Here is a 23,366-nt window from a genome sequence, read left to right on the forward strand (position 1 = left end):
GGAGAAGGACCACCTTATATCCCAGGGACCTTGAATCGCCATTTGTCCACCATTACAAAGGTGCAGGGAGACACCCTGTGATCACTCAGAGGAAGAGTCCCTCTGGCCCCCTCCCCTCGCCTGGGCCACAGAGCTACAGGTTCAAGCCAAGAAGCCCTCAGCTCTGAGGCAGCCACGTGCACAGGTCAGCTGGCAGCAGCGTTTCCTACTCACATTGAACCATTCTGCTGAAACAGTCAAAGCAGAAAGCCAGTTCTCAATTTGTGTCACCACACCCTCCTCTCGAGCCGAGCTAGGGTTGAAGCCCACACCTGCACACGCCCCTGAATCTCTCCTTCTGTACGTCTGCCTGCATCCCCTCCACAGCCCCAGAGGAGACATGTTGGATTCCTTATTGTCCCTCACCCCACATCCAGTCCATCAGAAATCTCTGTCCTTGGCTCCCTAGATGTGTCTCAAAGTCCCACTTTTCTCCATCTCGATGACCGCCCCTGTAGTCCACCCACCCCAGCTCCTGCCCAAACCACTGCTGCTGTTCACCTGTCTCTCCCTTTGGCTCCCACATCCCTTCTCCATGTAGTAAAAATAAAGCGTAGATCTCCTCATGCTGCGTCCCTGTCTAAAGCCCATCAGTGGTGCCCTGTCGCATCTAAAACGTGCCCATTGCCTCTCCATGGACCACAAAGGCCCATCACTATGGGGCCCTGGCCCTCCCATCCTTCATCTCATGCCATCTCTGGGCCTAACCACGTGAGCCTCCTTTCTGGCCTGGGGACTTTGCACTGGGTTTTCCCTCTGCCTTAAATGTCCTCTGCACCTGCAGAAGCCTGCCCTCTTGACATCCTTCGAGCTAAAGCTCACACATCACTTCTTAAAGGGGCCTTGGCCGACCACCCTGTCTCCTGAGCCCCACGTATTATTATGTCCACCTCCAGTCTCATCACAAACTTAAAGTCTTCCAAAGAGTAGTCTCCTTATCTGTTGTCTTCCTTCCTGACATGAACGTTCCTTGAGGATACATCATTCATTGCTGAAACCTCAGCACCTAGAGCAAAGCCTGACCCGGCAGTAGTTGCTCAACGAATATTGGTTGAGTACGTGCATAGACAGACATCTACTCACTCGCTCAGTCCTCCACCCTCACCCCGCATCCAGCCCATCGGGGACCCCGTTTGGCCCAATGCCCTCTACACAGGAGGCGAAGATACCTGAGGCATGTTCCTCCACCTTGAGAAGTTCCTGACTTAGATGTGCACCTACAGGACTACAACAAAAGTAATATTAGTAAGTGCCTGAATGCCAGATGAGTGGTTACTTGGGCCGCCATGTGTATTCAAATGAGACAGACATCACTTCACACTGAGGCCGTCAGAGAAGGCTTCGAGGAGAGGACAGAATTGGAATTGGGTGGGATTTGGAATTGGCAGAGATGAGACAGAAGTGGGGGCTTTGAAGAAAACAAGTCAGGATGGATGGCAGCCCAGAGATGGAAAAGTGCAAGAGGTGAAGAGCTGGGCGGGGCCGTCTCTGGAGGTCCATTCGGGCACACGACCCAGCCAGAAGCCCAGGCAGTCTGAGCCGCAGGGGTAAAAAGCAAGCCTCCCCACAGTCTCCACTGGTGAGTCCCCAGACCAGAGACCCATGCTTAGTGCGCAAGTCTGATGGAGTGAGCACACACACATACATGTGTGTATGAGCAGTTGTGTTCATGCAGTGGATCACTGGGCTACCAGCTTTGAGAAGATAGCCAATGGGTTCAACTGATGCCAAATATTTGTTCTCTATTTTTAATATCTTCCAACTATTTTTAGCAAGTAATGTGTTGTCCTTCTGGGTGAAAAATCTTCAGGGATGTCACAAACAAGGTTGCATTGCTCAACTTTTATTTCTAATACCTGATGCGTTAACTTGTGTCAGTTCATATGTATTTTTTCCTAGCATCTAAGATCTGTTATGGATATAAACATTAATGATACAATAGAAGACTTTTACTTTGAATATAATTTTACTTCTAGCAATTATATTTTCCATTAAACACCTAAAGGCTTAAAAGTAAATTTTTTTTCCTACCCTGATATTTATTTGTCAACAGAGAAGCTTGTGAGGTTGTTACATTTGGGCATTTAATTTTAAAGAAAATGGTCATATTTCCTTATACAATTTCCCTCCTGTTTTTCAACCCTTTAGAAGTATCACAGATGGTGATTCAAATACCCCACAGACTCACAGATTAAATGGAAATTATTAACATCAGTATGAAGCCAAAGACATTTCAAAGGACACTGAATACCATTCAATACAACCAGATTAGATCTATCAGTGTTCAATGAGAAAATGTTTGGATTCAACCAGACCAAAACTGTTATTAAAATGTTTTTATTTTATGTTTATTTTTTAAAAAGTTCTCCCTACATCCTTACCTTTTTTAATGTGTGACCATGTTCTTTTTGTTTGTTTTTTAAGTGTTTGATTTTGTTTAAAGGCAGTTCAAAAGTAGGCAAAGCTTACTGATCGCACTAAATTCATCACTGTGGTGGCCTTTGGTGAGGGTGGTGGTTAGGGGCAGCGAGGGGGTGACCTTGTTCTTTTATCAGTTGATCTTCATAAAAGAGTTATCAAGTGGACAAGGTGGGTGAGAGGGACCTCATTTTGCGGGGGGAGGAATTAGAAAGACCAGCAAGGAAGTCTGAAGAATGTAGGGAGCTGCATTGCCCAAAGGAGGAAATGAGGTGCCTTTCCCCCAAGCCCCATCTACGTGAGAAGGACAGGGTTGGGAGAAGGGAAGGGAGAGGAAGTTGTCCGTGTGATTATTCCATCAGTCCCGTCTGCATCCTGAGGACCAGCAGAGCAGTAGCCTCCCATGGGTTGGCTAAGCCAACAGTTGCCCCAAAATGTCATTGATTATGAAAACACAGACAGAAACCAGCTTTCTTTCCCATCCACTCACTGGTCCCAAAACAAACAATTAAAAAAGTAAAATAAAATAAACAGAAGAACCTCCCGGATAATCCAAAAAAAAGGTCAATGTTGCCAGACTTTGTTATGTAATCAATTTAAAAATCTTCCCCCAGGCTGTGACCACAAGTCCTCCCACACCTTTGGAGGGAGGGCCTGGGCTGCTCTGGTTGACCCTGGTGCCCTGGCACCAGGAGTGTGAAAGAGTCATCCTTGCTTTTCTTCGTGCTGAAAATTAGACGTGAGCAGCCACAGGGGAGATGGGGGAAGAAAAATGGGAACTGGATTCCTCTGGGCTGGACGTGGTTACTGCTAGCCTGGTGACTTGCCAAGTGTGGGCTCGGACCAGCAGCATCAGCACATCCTGGGAGGTTATTGGAGACCCAGATTCTCTGACAGAGACCTACTAAATCAGAAAGCCTGGGGTAATTCTGATGCGCAGTGAAGTTTGGGGACCTCGGTGGTAGGTCACAGTCTTGTAGCAGGAGGTGCCCTCACTGGCCACCCTGCAGGTGAGGGGTCAGCCTTGCTCGTCGGCTCCCAGAGCCAACTCCTCCTGCCCTCTCCACCCACCTTCCCGTGCCTCCCACCCCAGGCACCTTGTGTCTGTCTGTCCATGGTGGCTCTCGGCAAAGGTGGCCACTGTCAGGCAGTCTCCAATTCCTTTGATCCTATTCACAACTTCTTGGTGGACTGAGAATCAACCCTGGCCTCAGGGGACCATCCTTAACCTCCCTGAGTGCTCTTTGCTCATCTGCCAGTTGGGGATGTGGTGAGAACCACCTAGGGCAATGCACAAGCTCGGAGGGGCTGGCCCCCGTGCAGGCTGCAGATAAATGGTGGTTATCATCATCACAAGGACAAGAAGGGGCGGCTGAGAGCATTGTTCCTGGCAGGAAGCAATGGTGACCACAGGAGATGCATGAGAGAGGCCACACTGTGGTGGTCACTGAACACCAGGTGGTCTCTGGGGGGCCTTGCTGGCGTGATGGGTCGGCACCGTGAGGTCTGGGGAGGGGGCTGGGACTCTGCACTTCTAACAAGTCCCCAGTCGACACCCACGCTGCTACGCCACCCTTTGAGCAGCAAGGCGATGGATGGTTGGGCAGGTGAGCGCAGAGAAGTAATACTGGCAAACTCCCCACTCTGCGCTCGGGCTTGCCAAGTGCACACCTGTCCGTTCCTGCAGGGAGCCTGTAGCAGGGAGCCTGTAGCAGGGAGCCTCCCCAGCCTGCGAGCCCTCCTCCAACTGGAGTCTGTGGGGCAGACAGGAACTTCGAGCCAAGCAAAATGAATCAAAAGCAAGAGTGAATCCCCAAGGCGCTGTTTGCCAGGGCTCCCCATCACCGCCCACACGGTGCCCACCTCGCATGCAAGGACGCCCACCAAGTGTGCAGGGCTCTGAGAATGCCCCCCAGAACCCTCAGAATGGATGCCACCTTTGTGCATTCAGAAGCAGAACCCAAATTCCTATTGTATCTACCCCCCTGCCCTCCTGCCCTCCCTCCCTCTCTCCCTCTCTCTCTCAATTTCTGCAGCAACAATCCTGTGAACATTATCACTGGGGGCCAATTAAAGCAACAGCCAAGACATGTATTTTTGCCAAGAGAACTCCAAGGATGTGACACTGTTAATGCAGTGTTATTAACAGAACACTTCGGTCTGTTAAGAAACAATGCGGAAACTGTGTAGTACGTCAGTTCAGAAGAGATTTTCTGCCACGTGAGAAGGATGATAAATAAAGATCCCTTCAGCCTCTTCATTTAAATCTTCCTTGTTTCCCCTCCTCAGCCGGAAGACATTGGACAAGCACCAATAGTAAACGCCCCAGAAGGTGGAAAGGTCGACTTGGAAGCCTTCAGCCATTTTACAAAAATCATCACACCAGCAATTACCAGAGTGGTGGATTTTGCCAAAAAGTTGCCTATGTTTTGTGAGGTGAGGAGATTGCTTTTCCTTCTTCATTATTTTTCATTTTATAGTTCCATCGATTTCCAGGAATACTGAGGACTATTTGTAAGTTAATACTAATTAGGAGGGACTTAGTCATGTGAAGGCAAGGTCGGTACAAAATGAAAATGCATGGTTGCATGTGTATTTCCCCACCTCTATTCAGTCGTCGTTCATGTAGCTTGTCCACGTGAGGTCGGTGAAGAGCCTAGCCACCACCTGACTCCAGGTACAGAACACTTGACAGCCAAACCTCCATTCATTCAGCATACTGTGCTCAAGTCTGCCACCTTAAATCCAGTCCTTAGCACAACATCAGCAGGGTAGCTTTAATTAACCCCATTTTACAAATGGGGAAAATTAAAATCAAAGAGAGTAAGTTCACTTATTCAAGAGTGGGGCCACGGTTTGAGTCTCAGTCTCCATTCTTTCCACGGCGTATCCCAGCAAGATGGCTGTGTGCTTGTTTCTTCACCCTCAAGAATGAGTGAAGTGACCCTCCTAGAGCAAAGATCTTCAAATGTACTTGACACCTCTCTTTTCTTATAAGCGCACCCTTTCTTGTCCCATCTTCAGGGCACCCTGAAGCGCCTCCCTCTACCAGAGCTCAGAGACTTTCCCCTGGGGACACGCCATCCCTAACTTTAGTCCTACCCTGTAGGGGCTGAGCGCACAGGTTCTGGGGTCAGCTGCATGGGCAGGGTCCTCGCTGAATTGTCACATGCCTTCAGACCTTGATTATCTCATCTTTAAAATGGGAGTCATTGTGGTGTCTACCTCTTAGAGCTTTTGAGAGGCTTCAGTGGGATCGTATGTGGACAGTGCCTGGGTCGTAGGTGTTCCATACATTTTAGCTTCATCTATTTTATTGCTAGATGAAATTTTATTTCATCTATTCCCTTACCATCCTGCCTCTAACCTTCCTTTTTTCAGTCAAATGGGGTTGGTTATGTTATCTGGAGAATTTTTCCCCTTTGAGAAATCTCTTGCCAATCTCCTGCTCGTCATACGCCCAAGACGACCCAGGCAGACACCAAACAGACAGGGCCACATATGACTGTGAGCCCCCTACGTAGGCTGCCTGCGTGATGAGTGAATCTGGTCTCACCCAGAAAGAAGCTAGGTGTCCTCCCCTGGAATGATCCCATCCTACCTCGGCCTCCAGTTCACATGTGTCTGAATTTGCAGTAATGGGAGCCCAGCTGGGTACTGAGAGACCCCAGGCCCCAATGGGGACCCTTCTCATGGCCATTCCTGAGCCTCCACAGAAGCCATACCTGGAGGGAAAGAGCAGAGGGCTTCAGGATGTGGGTAGCTGACCCCCAGACCTCTCTGAGAGAGACTGTGTGCCTCCTCCTTACCCCCGGCTCCACTGTGCCGGAGGCCCGGTACCACGTGTCCCAGCCAGCATCCCTGCCGTGGGGACCGCTCACATCCCACCCTAGAGGGGCTGGTGAGTCCTAGAGAAGGAATTTGGACTTGCATCTGTCTTTGGTGTAGACTTTCCCATGCCTTTGACTGTCTCTTTTTAAATTAACATTTATTAAAGTTTTGGAGGATATTACAGAAATAATACATATTCATTGGAGGTTGATCCAGCACCATAAAGGTAATGATTCACGACAGCACCACCAGGAGATACAATGCTCACGTTTCAGAGTCAGTTTTCTCTTTTCAGATACATACATGTGTATACACACATATATGCACACACGTATATGAAATACATCACATGGTTTGTGCCATAATGAATTTTCTACTTGTGAAACTACTTTGTAAAATTTTTTATTAAAGAGTCAGGAGCGCATATCATAAGGGCGCAGACAACACACCCACCTAATCAGCACCAAGTTAAAGAAAGAGTGCAGCCTGCAGCCCTGAACTTTCTACCCTCAACTGTAGAACATGTCATTTAAGTATTCGCTCACAAAACAATGTGTAATGACCACATAGTATTCCAAAGGATCACTGCCCCATCACCTAGGTTACCTGCTTTCACAGGATCTTTGGCTCATTTCCAGTTTTTCACTAATATAAATATTCTGCAGTGAGCATCCTGGTACCTAGGCCCTGTTCAAAAAACTATTTCTTAGGGCAGATCCTAGAAGTAGAATTTAAGGACCGAGGCGTATACACCTTTTAAGGCTTTTGATACGTGTTGCCAAATTTGGGGCCCTCTAGAAGTTGTGCACAGCTCGTCTGTGCTGAGGACACCGGTTTCCTCTCACCCCGGGTGTCATCTTGCGTTTCTGTGCATTGGGTTGAGTTTGTTTTTCTGGACAGTTCTTGGTCCTCTCCCCCTGGGCTGAGTCCTCATCTCTCAGTCCCTAGTGTCTGAAAAGAAACTCCTCTGAGTTTGCTACGCCAACAACTCAGCTAGCGTATCAACTCATGTGTTCCCCTTTGAACACCCATCGAAAATGTAAAGCTCATGGAAAGCAGCCACGGAGAGATAGGTCAGTTAAAGAAGGAAAAGAAGCCATCGCCCCCACCAGCAACAAACACCCAGGGCAGCCATGTCCCTGACAAGGGCGAGGGCTCCACGTGGGGTTTTTAGGCTTGGGTTGTGGCAAGCGCCTCCCTTCATGTTTCCCTCAGGGATTTAAGCCTGCTTCGAAGTCATGATTCCATCTCTCTTTCAGCCCTGATATTCTGTTATCTCCAAATTGGCAGGGGTGGGGAAAGGATGGCTACTTTGACAGCAGAGATACATATATTTCTGATGTTTGTGGCCTCCTGAGGACGTTCAGCCTTTTGACACTGTCTTTGGAACCCCAAAGAGGAAGATGAACTGTGGCATGGGCTGGAGATCCCAGGCGGTCTCAGGAACCAGAAGTCTCTTTCCAGAGGCAGTTTGATGCACCTGCTGTTCAAATTGCACTCCCAGTAATTTTCTGCTCACATCCACGCCAACCTACCAACCAAGGGCTTCGAAAGATCTAAAATCATTACTGGCAAAGCCACCAAAAACACACATAAGGTCACGTCTAGAGTTCAGGGCACTGTCATCCCTGCCAATCAAGCTGAGAGACACGCTCCCAGGAGGCAGGCAGAGCCTGTGGGAGGCCCCCCCGCCTCTCCACCAAGCAGACCCTTCTTGGAGCATAACCACGATGGAAGCATTTTGGCAGGTGGCTAAAACATTATTTGCCCACAAGCGCGAAACAAATCTCACCAGGATCCTACAAACCCCTCTTAAAAGAAAAGGCATCTGGCCTGGTTTTCAAACCATTAGCCATCCTTGACTAATCCTTTTTCTGCTTTTATTTAAATTTGAACTAATCAAGAATTAATAAATTTTCAAAGGAAAACTTCCACTTCATCTATAATCAGACTTGGCTACAAAGAAGGGGCCTGCCAAAGTTTGCATCATTTGTGATGGCTAAAAAAATAGATCAGTGGTTTTATCTGATTAGTAATTATTCTTTGCGGTTCGATAACAGTGGTTCTTAAGAGTGAGGTCCCTGAACCAGGTACGTGGGCATCACCCAGGAACGTGGAGAATGCAGAGACTCAGAGGGCGGGGCTGGCAACGGGTGCTAAGCAAGCCCTTGGTGGGGCTTTTGGGCTGCGGACAGGACCACCGCCCGGGCAGTAACGCCCGCCTCTGCCCACTTCAGCCAAGTCCCCATTCTGCCTGGAGACGACCCAGCCAAGCACTGCTCTCCTATCTCCTACCAGACCCCGGGCCAGGAACCCAAGGATGTAATTGAGGAGTACAAATTCAAACCTAAAGAAAAGCAAATAGTCATTTTTTTTTTTAATGAGTAGGAGAGAATTTACAGGAATGGATTCCAGAACTAAATACGAAATGACTTCTATTCTATAGAAAAAGCTAAGCAACTTGAAATTAAACAGTAAGGTGGGTAGGTTGAATTAGTAAAAAATATGAAATAGCTCATATTTTAATTGTTTTATTAACTTTTTTGGGGGGAGAGGTAATTAGGTTTATTTTAGTAAAAAATATGAAATAGTCCATATTTTAATTTTTTTAACTTATTTTGATGTGGGGGGTGGGTTTATTTATTTATTTATTTATTTATTTATTTATTTATTTAATGGCGGTACTGGGAATTGAACCCAGGACCTCATGCATGCTAGGCATCCTGTCTACCACTAAGCTATACCAGCTATATCCTCCCTACCCAATAGCCCATATTCTAAAGGTCATTCAGTAGTCTTACTTTCAGGCTTACATAGCAACCTAATTGGAACTAGTCGAGTGTTGTCAAGAATATTTCCCAAAAAAGTATTTGTACCTGCTTTAATGAAGAGATAGAAATGATGTGTCATTACATATTCGTTGTTTATGGGAACTTACACCCAAAGCCCTTCAAAGAGCAAGCCCCCCTCTTCTCTTGGCTGTGGATTCTGCACACCTAGCTTCCGACCCTCACCTCACCCACCAACACGCACGGGACCCCCTAGCCTGCCGCTCAGCCTCGCAGTGCCTGGATTTCCACACCTGTCAATACATTTGGAATTGGGATATTGACCTCATTGCATTACTGTAAAGATTAAATAAGTTGATGCATGTAAATCTTAGCACGATGCCCAGTTCATCAGAAACATCCGTTAACTAGTAGCCTTTCAAACTGTTTTGATAATGGCATTTAATTAAACATTCTCCCTCCTCCAGAAAATCAAACTCTGTTTTTTTTTTATTTCTCTTCACAAAGTTTTGTTTATCATAATGTTATCTCATTATCACAAATCCTAATTAACAGGACAATCAAATGAGTTTAAACTGAGATTACAACACTGGCAGAAAGATCCAGTGGGTAGAGTCATTCTGGTGCCTGAGGTACCAAGAAGAACATAACTCTAGGAGCCAGGAGGCCTGAATTCTGTTCTCACCTCTGCCTTCAACTCCTTGGGGGACCTTGAGCAAAGCTGTGACATCTCTGGGCCCCCTGGGACACATGCATCTGTAAGCAACCTTCTGGTTCTGTGCCTTTTTTTTTCAGGGCAGGATGCTTTTAGGATTCCACTGAGGCAGTGGACCCCTCCCCACATCTCCAAGAAACATACACATGGGAAATATTAGTGTCCCCTTCCCCCCACCCCACCATTCCCCCAGGGAGGAGCTTGCAGGCAGTGCATTCCTGGGTCTTGTAAGCACAAGAGCTTGACCCAGCCCCACCCAGGACTGGTCAGGTAACTCCCACGATGGCTCCTGTAGCACCCCTCTGGTTGAGGGACACCATGGTCCTCTGCTCAGAGCCTCCCCCATAGGGAAAATGATTTCGCAGATCCGTGCAGCGTTTGTTTTCAAAGTATTTCTTGTATATCATCCCATTGACTGGATCACCAGTGCCGGTGGGGACACCCCGTCTGTGCCTTTTAGGAGACTCAAGGGGCCAACTTGCTGCAGAAAACAGAGCAGCAGAGTTGCCAGCTAAACAGCCGAGTCCGCTGTGCCTCCTAGAGCTACAAGACAAAAATGGTGCTCAGTGCAAGCAGGTCTCAGTGGGTGTTAGAATGGAAACCCCCAGAGTTAGGGATTGTTAGCACTGTCTCACATGTGACGGTTATACACGTCGGTGAAGATTCCGACCAACTTGGAGTATGAAGAATGGTTGTTGAAAGTCTGCAGCCAAGTAGGAAGGGAAAGGCCATGGCTCACGGAGCGCAGGACTGGTGCTGATCACGGGGGGTGAACCACTTACTGTCGCTGCTAACATCCACGTGCTCTTCCCCACTGTCATCTGTCTGTCCACTTGCTCTTTGCTGATGTGGCCGCTTCTTTTCAGCTGCCATGTGAAGACCAGATCATCCTCCTCAAAGGCTGCTGCATGGAGATCATGTCCCTTCGCGCTGCTGTGCGCTACGACCCGGAGAGTGAGACTCTAACCTTGAACGGGGAGATGGCCGTGACGCGGGGCCAGCTGAAGAACGGGGGTCTTGGGGTGGTGTCTGATGCCATCTTCGACCTGGGCATGTCGCTGTCTTCTTTCAACCTGGATGACACGGAAGTCGCCCTCCTTCAGGCAGTGCTGCTGATGTCTTCAGGTGAGTGTGCCCGGACTCAGTCCCGGGCATCGGAAGAGCTCTGGCTTGTCTGGTGCTGACTCGACTCACTTGGTGAGTTTCCATCCCCCTTCACCTTCAGAATCATGTCTCATGCTCCCCCAGCAAGCGAGTGGGGGTCTGCCAGGGGCCGGGGACCTGAAGGAGGCTGTCTGGTGTGTGTTGCTCTTGCAGTCTCCCAGTTTGGCGGGAAGGAACCAGAAGGGCCACATTGAGGTCCCCATAGTCCCCATGAAACGGTCCACCTTCCACAGCCACTGCCCGGCCTGCGTTGGGGCAGTGGCCAACCCTGCCCCCTTCCGGTTTTGTGTGCACAGGATACTGGTAGGAGTGACCCCACCATTCTTTTTTAGAATCCTTCCTTGGTTTCCTTTTTTTTTTTTTTTTTTTGAAATAATTTTTTTTTTCGGTGTAGTTTTCTTTTTTTCCTTTATTAATTTTTTGAGGGGGACGGTAACTGGGTTTATTTATTTATTTATTTTTAAAGGCGGTACTGGGGATTGAACCCAGGACCTCATGCATGCTAAGCATGCACTCCACCACTGAGCTCTACCTGCCCCCCCAACCCCGGCCACCACCATTCTGTGGAAGTTCTGGGTGAGGAAGCCGTGAGTGAGAGCTAGGATTTGTTCACAGCTCAGCCTCCACTTAAGTTCCAGTTGGTTATAGCTTTACAGCACTGCTCCCCAAACCTTAGTGGCTTAGAACGTCCAAGTGGCTAGGCTTGGGGCTGAGACATCAAAGCAGTGCCAGGCCTTTCCCCGGGCAGCCTCTCCTCTGGCCCGGTAGCTGGACTTCTGCCCTGGGAAGGAGGGTCCCACGCACACAAACGCAGAAGTTGCAGATGCCTTAAGGCCCAGTTTTAAGTCACCTAGCATCACTTTCTGCCACATTCTCTTGGTCCCAACAAGTCCCAGCACCAGCCCAGATTTCAGAGTCCCCCCCTAGGTGGGGGGGAGGGTAAAGAACCGGCAGGCATCTTCCCCTGCCGGAGCTCATGATCACGGCCTCCGATGCCCACTGGGGAAGAATGGGTCATAATGATGACACCTTTTCTTCAGGGATCACCTCACAGCAAACAGGGAATGCAGCGTACATCAAACTCTGTAAGGAAAGCCAGTCTTGACACAGAGATGGTTTCAGACTCATCCCCTGCGTTTTCAGAGAACCCTGAGGCTAGCTGTGCTCAGCACTGGGCATCCTGCACCATGGCTGTCTGCTTAACTCGCCCACCTCTCCCTCGGGACTGGTTAGTTTCCGGGGACAGAGATGTGTCCTGTCTTGCACGTAGCACTCGGGCCAGTGTTCAGCAGCCTTCGAGAACTGTTCATTGCATGAATGACTGACTTAGACACGGAAAAATATCAGTCACAAGTACAAGGAGAATCTTTTATAACGTTATGCTTCTTGATTAACTCAGTAGAATTCCTCTGTTTTAAAGCCGTTCTAAAAATGTATTTGCTACAGAAAATTTAGCTATGGCAGATTTTTTAAAAAGGAAATAATTCTTTTTATTATGGAAAACCTCAGACAGAAACAAAAGTAGATAGAATAGAATAAGGAACCGTCTTGCACCCTGTGGTGGAAAGGCTCCAGCCTGGCCCTCCCATCCCCCCTCCCTTCTGATGTTCACACCCGTGTACCAACCCCCACGTTGAGTGTTTGAGAATCAGTGACTTGCTTCAGTAGAATGTGGGGAGTTCAGGGTCACCCCAAGTGATTACATGACGTTATATTATACACGGTTCCCTCTTGGAAGCAGACTTGGCTCCGGGGACCCTCCTTGCTGGCCTGATGTCAGGAAAGCTCACGTGACAGGGAGCTGCTTGTGGCCTCTCGAAGTTGAAAGCAGTCTTCAGCCGACAGCCAGTGAGAAACCAGGGCCCTCGGCCCTTCCGTAGAATTATTCTTAAAGAAAGAAAACATGAACTTTTCTAAGGACTCCCTGTGTGACCTTGAGTAAACCCCCTAGCATCTCTGGGCTTCAGTGTCCTTCAAAATAAAGAAATGGAACTAAATAAGTGGAAATTCTATTCCTGGAGGGAGCAATAAGGTAATTTTGGGGCTGAGATGTTAGTGGCAGTTTTAAGTAACACTGAAACACATAGTGAGAAAGCTTTTTCTTTTTCTGATTGAAGTATAGTTGATTTACAATGTTCTGTTAGTTTCAGGGATACAGCAGAGTGATTCAGTTATACATATACATATATATTCTTTCTCAGATCCTTTTCCATTATAGATTATTAAAAGTTATTGAATATAGTTCCCTGTGCTATACCATAGGGCCTTGTTGTTTATCTATTTTCTATATAGTAGTTAGTATCTACTAATCCCAGACTCCTAATTTATCCCTCCCCACCTTTTGGTAACCATAAATTTGTTTTCTATGTCTGTGAGTCTCTTTTTGTTTTGTATATAGATTAATTTGTATTATTTTTTAGATTCCACATATAAGTGATATTCATACAGCATTTGTCTTTCTTTGTCTAACGTATTTCACTTAGAATAATGCCCTCTAAGTCCGTCCATCTTGCTGCAAATGGCATTCTGTCATTCTTTTTTATGGCTGAGTAGTATTCCATTGTATAAATATACCATAGCTTCTTTATCTAGTCATCATTAGTGGACATTTAGGTTGTTTCCATGTCGTGGCTATTGTAACTAGTGCTGCTATGAACACTAGGGGAGAAAGCTATTTCTTTTATAATTTTCTTTCAAGTTATACCTCCTCCCAAGTAAGGCAAAGAGAGAGATGCAGTTTGGTGCTAGTCCATCCTTAACACCTCTCTAACACTTGCTAACCTCCCCTTTTAACAAAGAGAGAACAGATCTCAGGCAAGGTCTCCAGCAAGAACCTTTAGCTAAAATTTAATAAAGGTTTTTCCCATGCATCCATTTTTGTGATTATCTTCTATTTAAGGCTGATGGATTTTGATTTACTAAGTATCAAACACTTAACTGAATGATTCTTCCCAATTCTCTTATTTTTATGACACTGTCACTGCCTGACCATCACATGACATATTTACTAACTTTTTAAAATTTTCTCCACCCTAATGACTAATGAAAAAATATTACAGGACATGACATTTGGCAAATTATAGTTACACATCTGAGCTCTGAGGCCCCGACCTCCTCAGCATCGTCTTCTAAGCCCTGTTGTTCAGTTCTGCATCTCAGTTACACGATCTCTCAGGCCTTCCCTTCAAAGCCTTCTGTGGGAGTTACCACTGTAAGTGCCTTGGTCCTGAGTGATCAGCAGAGAGTGAAATTGAAATGATCCAAAGACACACCTTTAAGAAATTTTGACTTAGGGAGTTAAACACCGTCTGTGACCTTTAAAATGTTTCTTTGTGAACATGTTTAGTTCGATGTGAGCATCATCAAAATGTCCTTTTGTTTTCTCTGTATCGTTCATATAACCACCTTATCTTTACCTCTCATCAAAGGACAGAGTTCTGATGCCACAAAATCCAGGCTACTTTTCCTCTTTGAAGGAATAAATCCAGAGTAATACTATGTTGACTTTCTGTTTGGATCAAAAGTTACAGGGTCCTGTGGTGAATTCTTCTGGCATGCTCAAAGAGAAAGAGGGCGGGTATATGAGAGAGGGGTTGAGTAAATCCACAGTGCAGCAGCAGCAAATATGAAGAAAAGCACGAAATTAAAATGTACAAAATTGCACATTGCACTGGACAGGGAATTCCAAACAATAGGATATTTTGTTTAAACCCAGAAGGGTGGATTGACACATTAGCCCTGATTTTTCCTTTCAGATTAAGCAGAACCCCATATAGAGTTTCACGAATACAGATATTTCAATAACTGGACACTTGAAGTGTCAACTGGATCAGAGCCACAAGCTGAGGAGAACTGGGCAGGGGGATGGCACTGCTCCCTGGAGCTGTAGGAGGAATTCATCCAGGTTTACAAATTTCTTTTTAAAAATCTTTTATTGAGGTATAAGTGACATCTAGCATTGCATTAGTTTCATGTGTATAACATAGCGATTCGATGTTTGTATATATTTCCAACAGATCACCACAATAAGTCCAGCTAACATCCATCCCCATACAGAGTTGTGTATTCTTTGCTCTTGTGATGAGGACTTTTAAGATTTACTCTCAGCAACTTGCAAATATGCAGAACAGTATTATCAACTACAGTCCCCATGCTGTACATTGCATCCCCAGGACCTATTTATCTTGTAACTGGAAGTCTGTACCTTTTAACCCCCTTCACTCATTTCACCCACCTCCTAACCACTGCCCACCCCCCACCCTGCTCTGGCAACCACCGGTCTGCTCTCTTTATCTATGACCTTGGTGGCTTTTATTTGGTTTTTGTTTCGTTTTTTAGATTCCACATATAAGTGAGATCATACAGTATTTGTCTTTCTCTGTCTCAGTTATTTCATTTAGCATAAGGCCCTCAAGGTCCATCCATGTCGTTACAGATGGCAAGATTTCATCCTTTACGACTAAATAGTATTCCAGCCTGTGTGTGTGTGTGTGTGTGTGTGTGTGTGTGTGTTTGTGTGTGTGTGTGTGTGTATCGCATCTTCTTCATCCATTCATCCATCAGTGGACACTTAGGTTGTTTCCATACCTTGTATATTGTAATAATGCTTCAAAGAACATGGGTGTGCATATGCTTTCAATTTAGTGGTTTCGTTCTCTTCAGATAAATACCCAGACGTGGAATTGCTCCATCATATGTAGTTCTATTTTAATTTTTTTGAGGACCCTCCAGAACTGTTTTCCATAGTGGCTACACCAGCTTACATCCCCCAAAACAGTGTGCAAGGATTCCCTTGTTATTTCTTTCCTTTTTGATAACAGCCACTCTAATAGGTATGAGGTGATACTTCATTGCGGTTTTGATTTGCAGTTCCCTGATGATTAGTGACGCTGGGAGCCTTTCCATGTCCTTACTGGCAATTTGTATGTCTTCTTTGGAAAAATATCTATTCAGATCCCCTAACCCATTTTTGATTGGATTTTTTGTTGTTATTCAATTGTATCAGTTCTTTCTATATTTTGGACCTTAACCTCTTATCAGATATATGATTTGCAGATACCTTCTCTTATTCAGTAAGTTGCCTTTTCATTCTGTTTATGGTTCCCTGTGCTGTGCAGAAGATTTTTAGGTTTATGTAGTCCCACTTGTTTATTTTTGCTTTTGTTGCCTTTACTTTTGGAGTCAAATCCAAAAACTCATCACCAAGACTTATGTCAAGTAGCTTACTACCCATGTTTTCTTCTAGGAGTTTTATGGTTTCAGGGCTTATATTCAAGCCTTTAATCCATTTTGAATTTATTTTTGTGTATGGTATGAGATAGGGAGCTAGTTTCATTCTTTTGCTTGTGGTTGCCCAGTTTTCCCAACACCATTTATTGAAGAGATTGTCCTTTCCCTATTGTATATTCTTAGTTCCTTTGTCATGAATTTAAAAAAACTGACCATGTATGCATGGGTTTATTTCTAGGCTCTCTATTCTGTTCCATTGATCTATAGGTCTGTTTTTATGCCAATACCATACTGTTTTGATTACTATAGCTGTGTAATATAGTTTGAAATCAGAGAGTGTGATGCCTCCAGCTTTGTTCTTTCTAAAGATTGCTTTGGCTATTTGGGGTTTTTTGTGGTTCCATACAAATTTTAGGATTGTTTATTCTATTTCTGTGAAAAAATGCCATTGGAATTTTCATAGGGATTGCATTGAATCTTCAGATTGCTTTGGGTAGTACGGACATTTTAACAATATTAATTCTTCCAACCAGAAGCATGGGATATCTTCCCACTTATTGTGTCTTCTTCATTTTCTTCCATCAGTGTCCTATAGTTTTCAGTATATAGGTCTTTTACCTCCTTGGTTGACTTTATTCCTAGGTATTTTATTCTTCTTGATGCAATTGGAATTGTCATCTGCAAATAGTGACAGTTTTACTTTATCCTTTCCAATCTGGATGCCTTTTATTTCCTTTTCTTGCCTAAATGTTCTAGGTAGGACTTGCAATGCTATGTTGAACAAAAGTGGCAAGAGTGGGCATCCTTGTCTTTGTTCCTTGATCTTAGAAGAAAAGCTTTAAGCTTTTCACCATTTAATATGATGTTAGCTGTGGGCTTATCATACATGGCCTTTATTATGTTGAGGTACATTCCCTCTGTACTCACTTTTTCAACCCATGCGTTTGCAGCCTAGGTGTTCCCCAACCATCCAGCTCTCTAATGATATCCTTTCATCATTTGTTTGAAACCGCCTCGAGTCCTCTCCTACGTGTTGTGGGATGATCAGTGGTCCTCCCAAAACCTGGGAAGATCTTCTAGGCTGTACCTCGTCATGGTATCCTCTAACTCCAGCTTCCCACTGTGACTCTTCCCTGCACAGGGTGATGCTAGCTTGGCTCACATTCCCTTTTCTTTTCATTTGAACTTCCTCAGACACCACCACCACCAGGCTGCTACAGTAGCAACCAAAGGCATAAGGGAAGGGAAAGAGTGGTTAGCTACAGCCCCGTGAACGACTCAAACTGGAGATTGTGCTGCTTTGTCTTCACTGGGGCTTCTTCCCATCTGACATCCCTCCTTTGGCATCCAGGCCTCCTAGGACCTTCCCAATCTCTTTTCACATCCCTCCCTTCAATGCATGTGCATACGTGTCAAAATCCTTCCTCGTGACGCAGAGAATCCCAGCTCTCTAGATGAGGCTTCTCCTACTAGCCCGCAGGAGGGAGGCATCGCTCTTCACACCCAAGGAGGTGACTGGTCTAAACCAGAGACATTTATCTAAACAAAGCATTGCCTCCCTCACGTAAATTACACCACTCCCTGATATCTGGGTCCCTGACGGCCCAGAGTTCGTACTGCATCCACGCCCACTCCTAGGAGTTGGAAGTCCCCAGATCAAACGGCTTGAACTGGACAAGGCAAACCATCTCCTTTCCAGCTGTGAATTGACATCCATCCTCTTTCTTCCCCTCAGATCGCCCAGGGCTTGCCTGCGTTGAGAGAATAGAAAAATACCAAGACAGTTTCCTGCTGGCCTTTGAACACTATATCAATTACCGAAAACACCACGTGACTCACTTTTGGCCAAAACTCCTGATGAAGGTGACAGATCTGCGGATGATCGGAGCCTGCCACGCCAGCCGCTTCCTGCACATGAAGGTGGAATGCCCCACGGAACTCTTCCCCCCGTTGTTCTTGGAAGTGTTTGAGGATTAGACTGACCGACTCATTCTCATAATTCCAACAGCACTACTGGGTGTCATGTCATTCCATTGCCTAGCCCTTTTTTTTTTTGTTCCTTTATTTCTTTGTGTTGGGAGGGATTGTTTGGGGGTAAAGGGAGGTAGTCCTTGGCGTAGACATGGATGAAATTGCCCCTTGAATGCGGGTACTTGTAACTATTGCATTTTGTTCTCCAGTCCTTTGACATGGATGCTTTGAAGGTTTTACAGTCGTGGAGGTCAGGTGGGGACAATCATTAATTCACCAGCACCAAGCCATCACCAGCTCCCATCTGTCCCTGGTCAGAGACTCGAGCAAGCAAAATGGCACGGCAGAAGACTAAAGACTTAAAACCAAGACAGTGTGGTCATCTTGATCCAATACTGATTTTTGCAAGGCTCAAGTTAGCACAGCGCAGACAGCCTTTGGTTAAATGTGGCTTTCGGCTTCCTAGGGAAAGATCGGAACATATTTTTTCTGTACAAAAGCATGCTGTTTTCTCTCCTAGCAGCCTAACCTAGAATGTATAGGAATATATGTTTCCCCCAAATCAGCTGTCCTTTCACTATAATTTTTATAATCCTATGACTTAATTCAAATCATAACAAGGGCGTGACTCAAAGATGTGCAATGTCTGACTGGCTGAAGCCAGCAAAGAAAACGGTTTCCTCCAGTGAGCCCAACGAAATTCAACATCTTCACTAATGTCAGCGATTCAACAGTTTCCAAAAATTCACATAGTATTACCTCACACTGCAAGAAGGCTTCTTACAGGTTAGGCTCAGAGAAAATTCCCACAAAAATCAAACCTGTTTACAGCATGTCCTCACTGTTCGGTGACACCAGATTCGTTACATCCTGAACTCTTTGAAGTTCTTCAACCTGATTGCATCTTTGCTGAGCTGACGACAGATCTCCCTAAGGATTAAGTCCAATCCAGGAGAGATAACCAGCTGAAATCTGAGCCTTGTTCTGGTGGAATTCTGAGGAGAGAGGAGTGCGGTTACGTTGTACAGCGAAGGAAGCACAGAAGGACACTGCTCGAAGAGCAAGAGCTTCCTCACATCCTGATGGTCTGAGGTGGCTTCCTTCTGGTCATAGCCCCCCAGGCTCTTTGTTGTACTCACAGGTGTTTCCTCGGCCCCTTTTCCCTCTGACTCTGAGGGTTGACTATCACTAAACAAAGACTGGTCCAGCCACTGACCCACTCCGTCCCTCTGACAGCACTGCCCTGACAGATCTTCAACAGAAAACACCTGCAGACCATGCACACGAACCCTCCCTCCCTCACCTTCCTTTCCCTGCCCAGCCCACCCCTCCAGTGACAAACGCTGGAGAGGTGTGTGTCCAGAAAGCAGATGGTGCCCCTGATCGCTTCAGTGTCAGAAAACGGGCAAAGAATAAACCCATGCAATTGAATGTATCTCATTCTTCACTGGCATGGGGGACATAAACTGCTCCTCTGCCCGCCTTGTACTGCCTTATCCTGGAAGTTATGTGGGAAAATAAGCCATATCAGTGAAACTTGCCTAAAAACCACATGGATTAATTCTGTTTTTCTAACTGGCCCAGAAGTCAGGATGCCTGAGTTCTAGTTTGTGCTGCCAACGGGTAGATTTATGACCTTGAGTCTTGGTTTTTTTTCACCTGAAATATGTAAGTCATGAACTCCAAAATCTTTCCCATCCTTAATATTGTACCAATTTCAGGAGGAGGGTAGTGGAATCAGGTCCTTTTGATGGTCGCTTTCATATTCAGATTTGTGACTTTACATTAGACAGAGATTACGCCCTCTTTACAGTTAAGGAAAGTGTATTTCTGTATTGATTCAAAATCAGGAGTTGACATAGCACTCATCAGTTATTTAGAGGAAGGCAGGGCGGCCTTGGAAAAAGGAGAGGAACAGCATTAAAAAATGCCAAGTGTGACCGGAGATAACCTGGGAGGAAATGTATCTATTTAATGTGCTAAAGCAATTATACTGGCTTCTGGGGAAAGAACACAAGAACGGCGCTATGGAACTTGCTAACCAGAGACAGGAAGTAGGTGAAGATGTTAAAATTGTGCGCATGAAGTTCACGGGCAGATAACCTGCTCTGACTTATCTACAGACACTTTTGGGGTTGGTTTTCTCTAGCAGCCTCTTTAAGGTCCTCACTTTGGTAACATCTCAGCTCCCTCTGTTGACTCTCCTTGGAGAAGTACTCTCTGAAACACAAGTGCTTCAGCACCATCTCTGCCCCGGGGTAACTCTGAGAAGCTGTCCGCTGTGGGGCACATTTTCCCTCAGAAGGAGAGGAAGGCCAGCAGGCGGGCACTGGAGGTTCAGAGACCCCTCGGGCAGCAAGTCTCCCCAGGAGAGGCTGCTCAGTTTGTTTGACAGAGATTTCCCCAGAATCGGACACCCCCAGATTCAGTGTGAGTACAGAGTCTGGTCTAAAGCTGCATCAGAAAGCCTGAGGGATGAACCATGATTGGCCACTGGCCAAATGGCACGGCAGACCTCTGATAACCCAGCCAGCCCCAAATGCGTGTATGGGTCCTCGCCTCCTTACATGAGTGCCTGAAACAGGCAAACTGTGGATCTCAAAATCTTGTTGAAGCTGGCTATCTCGTGCTGAAGAGGACAAGCCTTAAAAGTACTTCAGGCTGAAAGGAAAGGCTGTAAGGACTGAAAGGATCACAGCCCCAGTGGTCAAAGTGACTCATTCCTTCCAGAACTGACTGAGGTACTCAATGCATCTCAAGCCTCCATCCAATTAGACGCGATCAGGAGAGATTTGCTCTGGATTTTTTTTTAATATGTTTTCCTATGTTGTCCAGACTTTCAAATCAAACGTGGACTGACTGAAACCCCTCACCGTGGGGAGACATCCTAGCAGAAGAGAACACGCCGTACAACTGGGATTCCTATTTATAAATCACTTACCTTTTGGGGATGAGTGGTGTATGTGTGTGTTTGTGTGTGTGTATGTGTGTGTGTATGTGTGTGTGTGTGTGTGTGTGGCCCTCAAGTGTACTTTGCTCTTCAATTAGATGTGCAGTGTTTCTAGAAATAGTGAAAAAAGTAAGATCTTTTCGTCTTTATGATTCTGCTCAAAACACCACGTGCCGCCTCCGAGTTTCTCCTAGTCAAAGGAGCCTCGGTCTTCAATGACACACTTGCCGTGTTGATGCCTCAGCCCAGTGATGCCCCTCACCTGTGCCCTAGTGGCCCCTCCTCCCCCCTGCAGTGCAGTCATCCAGGTGGACTGCCAGCCCGGCTCTGCTCCGGCATCACCTGCTCCCTGCCCTTCCGTGAACAGGTGGGCAGGCCTGGCCCCTCCCTCTTCGACACTAAGTCCCCTGCAGACGCAGCCTCCATGAACTGCTGACGCCCTCAAAGCATGTCACTGTCCATGACCCATTTTTATTCTGCGGAACTCTAACCCCTTTGTGTCACGTTGACCTTTTGCTGCATGAGTCATAAGATATGACATTGGTCTTAACGGTTTTTGAAATGTAGCCAGCATTTGTAAGGCTAAACCTTTTTCATAAACTGAATGGCAGTGAATAACCAAGTCACAGTTCCTCTTCAAAAGGACAGTGCTCACAGACATTTGAATTTCTTTGCCTCTTTCCAGTGGCTATGGCATCAGGTTCTAAAATAAGCTTGTAATTTTTCCTGTTATTTTAATAATATGGAAATATTAGCATCGTGTTTCTTTTGATAGTGATAGACCATAATCCATATTTAAATTTTATAGAGAAGAAATTTTATTGTACTGTGATGTAGATATTTATTATCCAGGTAAGGATTTGCCCGGTGTGTATTTTTTACAATGGAAACATTTTACTTTAATCTTTAAAAAAAAAAAATACATTAAAAACACACATACACAAAAAAAAAAAAAGAGACTAGGGGGAAAAAAAGGTTTGGCCTTATCACAGAATTTTTACTGTGCTGTACAAATGTTTGCAAATGCAAAAAGTGTGCATTTCTAGTGTGTTTCTACCTTAATTAACGCCGCCTTCCAGAGCAATATCGTGCAGGTAAAATGCTGTCTGTGGCTTTCTGTTGCACAGTTAAAGCTGACCCACCTTATGCACAAGACAATCAGATATAAATCTGTCCTCAGGATGCGGATAATACGCATGTAAATTACGGAGCACAATGTAAGACGAAAGAAGACACTTTAATTACAGGTGTATTGCTGTCACAGAAGACATCAGGGCATGAATGAGCTGACAGTATGCCACTTCCTTCTTTCAGTTCTTTCTAATTGGCATTTTTCATTTGATTACAAAGCTAAATTAGTTATCAAGGCTTTCTTCAGAGAAAACACCCTTCTCCCCGTTGTGTTTTCATGCCCTGAGAAACAGAAAACTACAACAGAACAGGGAAAGATTTATCGTCATCGGAAGATTTGTGTTTTGCAAACAGTGTTAAGTGATATTGCTAGATTGGAAATATTTTTTTCAGCCTAAAACTCTATTGAAATCTGTGATCAAAATGTTTTAAACTATCCGAAAAGAAAATTTGTATATTTGGGAAAAAATGGATTTTTACATAGCTTTTGTATGCAGATATTAAATTGTAATTATGACTATCGCGGGCGTAGATAAACTCATAAGCTACAATTCTAAAAAAGAAAAAAGAAAAAGCTTATAACGGACATAATTTCCTGTCTCTTTCTTTAAAAATTATTATTTTCTAGAATAGGCACAGTGTTGCCGGCTCCTCTCATCGTGCTGCTTCCAAAGGAAGAAAAACAGGAATGTAAAGGCATCTGTTTCATTAACATCTACTAGAATAAGCAAATTTTCCTAGGAAGGGGGTATGGGGGGAGGGCGAGAAGTAAAAGGCTAATGGGAGACTATCTCTTTGGAAGGGGCCACATAAATGGGATGAGGAGGGAAGAGTGAAGTTTCTGCAGCCAAAGGGACTACATTCATCTTTTTATCTCAAAATGTTACAGAATAGTATACATGGAATTATACTAACACCAGCTATCAGTATATGTCTCAATCCTCAATTCCCTGAACACGTTAGTTAGGACTCTTTCTGTGATGAGGGAGCAGAAAGCTGGAAGTCGAAGTGGCTTAAGTCTGATGGGAATTTATTGTCCCTAATATCTGGAAAGTCCAGGGGTGAGATGGCGTCATGCATGGCTGGGGGCAGTTACTCAGCACATCAGAACACGCCCCTTTTCTCTCTA

At 45.4% G+C, this 23,366-nt stretch overlaps 1 protein-coding gene across 23 annotated transcripts in view; it reads left to right on the top strand.

Moving 5' to 3' along the window:
• Nucleotides 1–22,828, top strand: part of THRB (thyroid hormone receptor beta) — a 383,076-nt gene extending 360,248 nt beyond the window's left edge. For all 23 annotated transcript variants that reach the window (XM_074371514.1, XM_074371555.1, XM_074371466.1 and 20 more), the window contains 3 exons: nt 4,747–4,893; nt 10,659–10,917; nt 17,921–22,828. In XM_074371514.1, coding sequence (XP_074227615.1) covers nt 4,747–4,893; nt 10,659–10,917; nt 17,921–18,162 — 648 coding nt within the window. In that variant the 3' untranslated portion in view covers nt 18,163–22,828. The remainder of the gene's footprint in view (nt 1–4,746; nt 4,894–10,658; nt 10,918–17,920) is intronic.
• The last annotated feature ends 538 nt before the right edge of the window (nt 22,829–23,366 follow it).

Source organism: Camelus bactrianus, chromosome 1 (assembly GCF_048773025.1).
Source record: "Camelus bactrianus isolate YW-2024 breed Bactrian camel chromosome 1, ASM4877302v1, whole genome shotgun sequence".
NCBI lineage: Eukaryota > Metazoa > Chordata > Mammalia > Artiodactyla > Camelidae > Camelus > Camelus bactrianus.